General features: G+C 41.3%; 1 protein-coding gene across 1 annotated transcript; it reads left to right on the top strand.

The window, feature by feature from the left end:
• The first annotated feature begins 1,363 nt into the window (after positions 1–1,363).
• ftcdnl1 (formiminotransferase cyclodeaminase N-terminal like 1) lies at positions 1,364–9,140 on the top strand. Its single transcript, XM_074658432.1, has 6 exons — positions 1,364–1,582; positions 3,389–3,522; positions 3,857–3,952; positions 4,423–4,578; positions 6,044–6,232; positions 8,675–9,140. The coding sequence occupies exons 2-6, from the start codon at positions 3,408–3,410 to the stop codon at positions 9,109–9,111; spliced, it is 993 nt and encodes a 330-aa protein (XP_074514533.1). The 5' UTR covers positions 1,364–1,582; positions 3,389–3,407; the 3' UTR covers positions 9,112–9,140.

The raw sequence follows: 9,140 nt of genomic DNA, 5'->3' as shown, positions 1-9,140 counted from the left end.
AAGCAAGACAATATATCGCAATTTTTTTTTTAAATCTAATTTTAGGAAAACTGTCATAGTATAAAAAACACATGGCCATATGCATAAAATCGTAATATAAAATAGTAGGATCTGCATTTGCATATCTTTGCAAATAAAATAAAGTATTGACTGAGTTAATCTTTGCATGTAAACTATTCATTAGATTTCAATACAGGGTTTTTGAGAATTGATAGATACAGTATCACAAAACATAATATTGCAATACTCTATATTTTTGTCCACCCCTAGTAAACACTGAGTCAGTGGTAACAGACAGTAGAAATATGGATCATGTAACCTTAATCCCAGACTATTTTTAATTTAGGAATTGCTTTTTAAAAATAATATTTCTCAATATAAGGAATCTGCCATGGTGGCAGGTGGCCTGATATTTTGACCTGCCACAGCCAATATTTACCCTGTATTTGACAGGTGGCAGGTGCTAATTCCATTCCCTGCATATATACATACACAGGCCTAGAATCACAGATTCAAAACAAAGATAAAAAACTACACACCCACAAGAAGGAGAAGTTACATACTTGTGCAAAAATTGTTACAAGCTAAAACAGGGGTCAGCAACCTGCGGCTCCGGAGCTACATGTAGCTCTTTAGCCCCTCTCTAGTGGCTCCCTGTGGATTTTTAAAAATGGAAATGAATAACTGTTTTTTGTTTATATTTTCATTTTTATTTATCATTGTTATAGGTCTAATGTACGACGGTACGACGGAGTATTAGGGCCACATTGAGTAAGAAAAATAAATCTGATATCTAGAGAATAAAGTCATAATATTACGAGAAAAAAAGTCGTATTATGAGAATAAAGTCAGAAGTTTAAGAGAAAAAAGCCGTAATATTATGAAAATAAAGTCATAATGTCCTAAAGTAGTAATTTTATGTGTTATTTTCTTTTTTTCTCGTAAAGTTATGATTTTTTTCTCGTAATTTTACAACTTTTTTTCTCGTCACGTTATGACTTTATTCTCGGAATATTACTACTTTTTTTCTCGTAGAGTTATGAATTTTTTCTCGTAATATTATGACTTTATTCTGTAAATCTCAGATGTATTTCCCTCAATGTGGCCCTAATACTCTGTAGTATATTTCCTCTTTGGCCCTCACTGCATTAGACTTATATACTATATACTTAGATTATAAACTGTGTTACCTTCGTCACAATGCTCAAATGTTTTGCGGCTCCAGACAGATTTCTTTCTTCTTTTTTTTTTACCTAAAATGGCTCTTTAGATAGTAAAGGTTGCTGACCACTGGGCTAAAACAACATTTTGAATCCTTCAGAAAAGCCGAAGCTTTCCAGTAGGTTGGAAACAGGAGTGAACCATCTTGCACTGAACGCTCGTATCTTTAGCTACACATGCTAAAGTCTACTCGTGTATGTATCATGCATCTGGACGTGCATCGATTGATTGACAGCTGCACTGAAGTTAGTGTGCGTACTACGTACAGAAATCAGTGAGTTGCGTATTTATCCCGTGATGCAACACCAGAGAATGCACTGCTGCACATGTCAATGCTGACTGATCATTCAGTGTAACGCAAGTATGTCATATACTTTATATGGACCGATCTGTTTGGTACAAATAGCCTACATAGTTATGACTTACAGCTAATGTAGCGAGTTAGGTTACTGCAGCTTGGACTTTGAACCTGTTCTGTAAATGTACAGACAGTCAGCACTGATATAGAGAAACACTACTCACTTTAATAATTCCCATAGTCTTTATAAACTATGAAACAGTTAAATTATTAAACTGTAGATTCAGTCCAGACACTTAAACATATTTCACAGATTGTACTCCTATATTTCCTGGAGATATTGTCATGCTCTTTGATTTTCTGGAGCTGTTCTTGTCATCATGTTCAACTTTTTTTTTTTTTTTTAAAGGCAAAAACAAATATTTTGTTACTTAATTGTTCCCCTCGTAAAGTACAGCTCCACAAACTGTCTGTAGGTGGCATCGTCATTATAAAAGGTGCATTTTAATTTGGCATGAACGAATAACACACAAGTAGACAAAATAATAACATTATTAACACAAATGCTCATAGTGACATATTTAAAGGTGCAGGTGCATCAAAAAATGTAAAGCTGCAGTGGGTAGAATCGGAGCAAATATGATTAAAAAAGTTGTTTTTATAAAACGGTCACTACATCCTGACATAAGGGCATGAGACAGGTAATCTGAAAAAAAAGCATGTCCCTCTGTGTCCTCCGGTGCTGCTAATGGCATCTGCAGGATTTCACAGACCGGAGGAAAACAACCAATCAGAGCCGAGCTGGAGCCTTGCCGTCTCTGAGCAGCTGTTAATCACTTAAAAACTCTGATCAAACGGTCAAACTAGGCAGCGCTGATCAAATATGAATTAATATTCTGTTACTGTAATGCTTATTTTTCACCTAGAATGTTTTCAGAAACATCTTGTAGGGTACTGTTTAACTATAAAATGAGAGTTTGTGACCCGGCAGCCATGTTGGGATCAGTTAAGGAAATACCAAGCACCGCCCACCAGCCGGAGCAAACTTTCTCATTTTACAGCTCAACAGTACACTACAAGATGTTTCTGAAAACATTTGAGGAGAGAAATAGACAGTAACAGAATATTGATTCATATTTGATCAGCGCTGACTAGTTTGAACGTTTGATCGGAGTTCGCCAGTGACTGACAGCTGCCTCCGTTGAACGAACAGCCAATAGGAACGCTCTCTCTCTGAAATGACCTGTGATTGGCCAAAGTCTCCCGTCACGGGCTAGATGTTTTAAAGCCTGAAAACAGAGCCATGAGGAGGTGCAGAAGTCTAGTTTTCTCTCAGAACACTTGAATTACAATATGCTGAAAGGTTAGTATGGAATCTTTGCCCAATGATGCCAAAACATTCTTCCTACTGCAGGTTTAAAGGGAAAAAAATATTTGCACTTGAAAGTGAGCCTATGTAGTTTTGTTGATCAGCAGCCACGATGGCCACAAATGACAATTATAGGATAATGCTAAATGCTAAAATTATAACAAGTAGAGAGGTTTATTAACAGCAAAATGTAATTTTAGATACACAGCAATATCTATCTTAAGTTTGCTAACAGTAGCTACCATAAGCTACTGAAGCCAGAACAAGTAAGCTTCTCGAAGCAAAACCTGTTAGTGTGTTGTTTATGAATTCACCTTTTCATTTAAAAAATTATGTACTTTAACATCTGTTGTCATTAAGAAACTCATTATCTTGGCTTCGTTTCCGTCCGGGTACATTTGGATGTGAGTGGAATATTGTATTGTGACTGGCTGTTCCTCAGCTTTTGGTTCATCTTTAGTCTGATCAGTGCACTTCACACTTCAATCGTGCTCTTTCAGTAGCAGCTGTGGCAGAAACATGGCCTCAGGTTCCTGGGGCAGAAGACTGGTGGCTTGTCTCCTCAACGTTTCCGAGGCTCGCAGGAAAGACCTGGTGGAGACTGTGGCCAAGGCAGCCTTATACAACACTGAAGGCAAGTGCCATTTTAGTTTGTATCACGCCTTGAATTAAACGATGTCTGGGGATAATTAGAACCAAAACAGTTGATCAAATCTGTCTTGCTGAGAAAGAATAATTCAACTGTTTATTCTCAAGCTATGTTACAACCCAAAGGAGGCTAAAACCAATGATAAGACAGCAAACATCAGCTTGGAAGCAAGTCTTCCTTATCATACTATTCTTCATTTTCACATTATTGAATTTACTTACTCACACCACCCCACCTAATGCTGCTAGACACGGTCTCCTAAAAACATCCTTAAAACATCATTTGAACTTGGGCAACGTTTTCTGCAATTCTACATCAGGTGTTAGACGAGAGGGGACCGCAGTGCTGAACATCTTCAATGACCACGACTACAACCGTTCTGTCATCACCATTGTGGCCAGTATCGACTCTATCAGTAAGTATAGAATCTTTACATTTATGGTGAAATAACAAGGTTTTACATTCCTCCTCCTACTCCTGAGGGAGGAATAGAATCAGTACTCCTACAGCTGGGATTCAGTCTCTGCCCCCTGCTCTCCAATCCTCTGAGAGGGGGGGTAAAATCCTTTAATAAGCTTTGTCAGGGATTTAAACACAAAAAATTCAGGATGAACATTTTTCTGGCAAAGATCACAGTGAAAAGTTTATCTTCTTCAATGCTTATCCCGAACACGACCTTCTGACAATGCAGCCAAAGCTGTCGAGGGTTTACAGCTGTTTGTCGTACGCTCACTCCTAAAGACAAATCAGCTTCATTCAACACAATCTCTTTTTGTATCATATTGAATTCAGTTTTCTGCAGAGGAACACACACACACAGCTTTAAACTTAAAAATGTACTGCTTTAGATGAACATTTTAATTTGATTATTTTGTTGTCCTCCAGGAGAGGCGGTTCTGTCTGCATGCGAGAAAGCCTGTGGGCTGATCGACATGCGCGCTCACAAGGGAGTCCACCCATGTATGGGTGCCGTCGACCTCATACCCATCTACCCCCTGGGGGAGGAGGTGGGAGTGGAGGACTGTGCTAAAGAGGCTCGGGGTGAGATGCCATTATGTGCATGCATGTGTGTGGGAGTGCACTTAAATATATGTCCCTGTTGTTTGAGTTGTCAGTTGTTGTCCTCCTATATTGTATCTGTTCATTAGCTTTCAATGCACTCATGCACTGCATCCCTTTTGAAAGCAGTCAACTACTAATGTCTTATTCAGTGTTCGTTTGTACTCGCGTTGCAAAAAAGATGGCGACAGCCAAAATGCCGGACTCGAGACTACAAATCAGGAGTCCACAAACCAATGGGTGACGTTACAGTCTATGCATTGAGCCCAAAAAGACTTTTTCCCATAGACTTACATTGGGAAAGAGATGTCTGTAACACAGCGGATCATTTTTTTAGGTAAATGAACTTCCCAGTACACTTGAACAGCCCTTATTTGAATCATCAGCTACTAAAAGTTGTAAAATGCACTCATAGCCCAATCCAGAGTTATTTTTCCTTCCTCCGTTCATGTGAATTTTGCCCCGGACTGAGACCGGACCGAGGGCTGGGAGGCGGAGTTAAATGAAATGCTACTGCGCCTGTGCCAAAAGGATGCGGAATCGCCGGATGATCCGGGTAATTTTATACTCAGAAGTCAAGTTATTTTGCTTCATGCGCCACTGAGCAACTTTCATAGGAATGAACGGGGGCCCGCCTCCAACGCTGTATCCAGTTCTCTTTATACAACCATGGACAGTACCCGACAGTAGCATCCATGTTGCTGTTGCCTAGCAGCGGTGTTCTCACGACTTAACAACTTGAACGCCAAGCACACACGACTTCACATGTTGTAACCACAAGCTCACAAATTCTATTTGAAGGCAGTGATAACTTGGGTGTCTTGTTATGTGTGACTCAAATAGAATAAACATCCAGTGTGTGCACACAGGGATGGCACATGTGTTATATGTGACTTGAAACTGCAATTTCTGCTCTGCAGTAGGCAGCTCTGATTTACATTTAACTCTTTATTTTTTGGCCTCCGTTTTTAGTATGTGATGCCACGGTTATTTAGAAAGTATCTGCCAGTACCTGACATACTGTATATGTGTCTGTACTGTGATGAGTTCTGTAGGAATGCGTCTAGTGGCTGATGATGTGACATCTTTAGCTTCCTGTTGATTAGTTTCACAGTTTGCCAGCTGACTTAGCAGGCATGTGTGTAGCCGATAATAAGCCGTAACCCAGCATGTGTGCCTGCATGCCCGATGTGTGCACTCTGTATGCTAATCTGTGTGGTGTGATTGCAAGAATAATTATTCACTAACAAGCACTGTATTTATGCGTGCGCATAATGAGCAGTCCATGTGTCCATATATCTCCCTCCGTCTGAATTAACACCCCCTCAGGTGTGTTTTGTCTGTCACGCTCTCGTTGCTCTCGTGTTTTCCCACGTTGTGTGCATGTGATGACGTGCGCTCCATTTGCTGGTTAACTTGACATGTCTGTGTTCTTGTTTGGGCACAGCTGTGGCTCAGGGACTCACAGAGCGGGTCCAGGGCACCAGTGCTTTCCTGTTTGGCTGGGCAGACTCCCCCCTTCAGCGGGGGCTGGCGCAGAGGAGGAAGGAGATGGGCTGGTTCAAGAAGACGACGGACATGCAGGCAATCAGGCCCGACATGGGGCCGCAGCCACAGCAACGATTCGGTCTCACAGGTGAGCCGGATCTGGCAGAAGCTAAATTTGATATGCCGGACATGGTTCTGTAGGTAAATGTTTGAGCCTGTAAGGAAGGTTACAATGTCTCTTTGCCAGGATTATACAACGCAGGTGACTTTGTCTCTTTATTTACAAAACTATGTTTGTTACATTCCGACCACAGGCCACCTCTCTCCTCTTCTCTGACCTTTTAAAGGCCAAATCTAAACTGGAACAATTAAAAAATGCTGCACCTTTCAATGATAGGTTCCTACAATACAATACTCACATGGCACATACCGTATATGTTGAAAAGGTTCTTGGTCGCTCTGATCAAAGAGGCAAAACTCTGGTGCTTTTTTGACATTAGCCGCTAGATGGTTACATGCGGTAGCGCTTTCGCCATGTTGGACTGAAAACGCCAATGAGTCCATAACCATGAATGTATAAAGAGACGTTTGTTGATCAGAGGATAATTTTTTTCGACGTAAATCAGCTTCCCAATACGAACACTTCATTTAGCCCTCATTTAAATCATTATATCCTAAAAGATGTAAAATTCACTAATAGCTGAATCACACCCACGGAACTGCACCGCCCTGCACGCTCATATGACATATCTGGTTCTGCCAGCTTCCTGCTAGCTGTATGCGGCTGTAATAATGGATATATTGGCTGTAATTCATTACTTTTATTATCTTCTAATACACCCATGGGCTGTATGATGTAAGCCTGTACTGTGGTGGATGTATTAACGTCTCTGTTCCCAAACAACCGGCTATCGGCCAGTAGCTAGTAGTGCTAGTAGCATGACATTAACAGAATTTAATGTAGTTGTAGGCTATTTACTAACACGCAGCGCAAAAGTACAGGACAAAACCTCTTCTACATCCATGGTCTGTGGTCTATTGGACATCAATATTGGAGGTCAATGACATGAAAAAGTTTGAGATTGTTCTCAAAATCTGTGTGCTGGATTTTTCTAACTTCCACCTATGTCCATCGCTCACTTTATGCTCCTCTAGGAAGCGGCCGGGCAAAAAAGTTTAATAAATAAGTAAGTTAATAGTTATAATAGTGTACATATTTATAACATTTTTATTGTTCAACACATTAGTGACATCTGTCGACCATTTCGGTAGAGACATTAAATATGACAATAGAATAGAAATAATTTAGTTTTACTTTTGTATGGCACTTTGTAGGCGGATGTTTTACTCGTGTCCGTTAGTTGTTTTTCAGTCCAAAATGGCGGAGGCGCAGTTCTGCTGCTGGGCGCTGACGATGCAATGGAACGAACAATTGACTTTGACTTCTTAGCAGATATACATTCTTTGACAGTATGTCAACAGGAAAAGCGAATCTGCTATTACTGTAACTCCTCATCAAGGTTGTGTAAAACTTGAAACCATCCACACTCACAGATTTACAGGAAACAGTATAACTGCATAGCAACAGTAACAGTATAGCTTAGTTTTGACGTATTGCGTAATACGTATGCTAACAAGGTTATTTAAACTGTAACTCTAATGGTCAAGTAAATCAGAATGGAAATATAATAAGGGAAATGCAAAACCATGGGGACCAAGTCTGGGGAGAAATGCATTTTAAAGTTCAGCTGAAGCTAATGTGAGGCTCCAGAAGTCTGAGTTATCCAAATGAAAAGGGTATTATCCAAAATTACAGTTTTTATTACTGCAGACTGTTTCCTTGCTGAGCTGCGGTTGAGGGACATGTCCTGATGCACATTAGCCTCAGCTGAACTTTTGCAGATATTGTCCTCCAATATTATACCGTGCAGTCACACTAGCACACTGGGGAGGGGTCACTTCACGGCCATTATGGACACGAGGATTGATCACATTATTATTAAAAACAGCTGCTGGTGTGACCTGCCTTCTGTTATCTATGTCCATTCTCTTATTCAGTGCCGTAAACTTCTTATTCTTACGAAAAGCTCGGCAATCATTGCCAATGTGGTGTCATCTGAAGATATTTCTAGTGCAACTTCAAAGGTGTTTGATAGACAGTTTTTTGTTTATCTTCTTCAGACATTAACTGTGTCAGTCCCTCAGAGCAAGAGCGTCGTTCTAGACCTGCTGTTTTCAATTGTTTTCCAACGGGTTGACAGGGAGAAATCAGTTGTATGAGAGGCAGAAAATCCCAATTTCTCCACCGACTGATGCCTCAGTAGACCGTTACGCAATGGAGCAACAACACGTTGCATTTTGATGCAAGATTGAAACTTTTCCTTCACTAGAGGTCTTTGTCCCTTCCTTTTACAATCGCTAATTCCTCTGCTATTGTTTTCTGCAATAGCTGAAGCTGAATATATAATCATGTTGATGTTGAAAGTAATCCTGGTAAATGCAGGACAGCACTTACTCAAGGAAAAGCAGAAGAGACGAGTTAAGGTGTGAAAGTGTTCTCTTAATTCTGATTTCGGCTGATGTCCTGCAGGTGTTGGGGCTGGTCCGTACGTCATGAACTGCAATGTCACTATCGACACCCAGGACTCGGCCATGGGACGCAGCATCGCCACGGCCATCAGGGAGTCGACCCCGGGCGGGCTGCCTGGGGTGCAGGTGCTGGCCTTGCCACACGAGGGCGCTGTTGAAATCGCCTGTAATGTTGAAAGTGTGAAGGGGAGCCCAGCCGGTCACATGACTGCAGGTGAACCGTGGCCTTGTTTCAGCATCGGCGGCCAGCCGTACTGTCACGCTCCGGCTTCCCTCATCACGGCGAGGGTCGCAGAGCTGGCAGGGAGGCAGGGGGTTGGCGTGAAGGGCACCGCGCTTGTGGGGTTTACCCCCCGCGAGTGCAGGGGCCTGGCAGAGTTAGCACTGTCTCAAGGGATTGCTGAGTTCTGGAAAGAGCAGCACAGGATCCGTATGTGAAAATAAACCCTTGCCGAAACCAGTAAAAC

The sequence above is a fragment of the Sebastes fasciatus genome, chromosome 14 (assembly GCF_043250625.1).
Source record: "Sebastes fasciatus isolate fSebFas1 chromosome 14, fSebFas1.pri, whole genome shotgun sequence".
Classification (NCBI taxonomy): domain Eukaryota; kingdom Metazoa; phylum Chordata; class Actinopteri; order Perciformes; family Sebastidae; genus Sebastes; species Sebastes fasciatus.
This window is presented reverse-complemented; position numbering and strand designations above follow the sequence as displayed.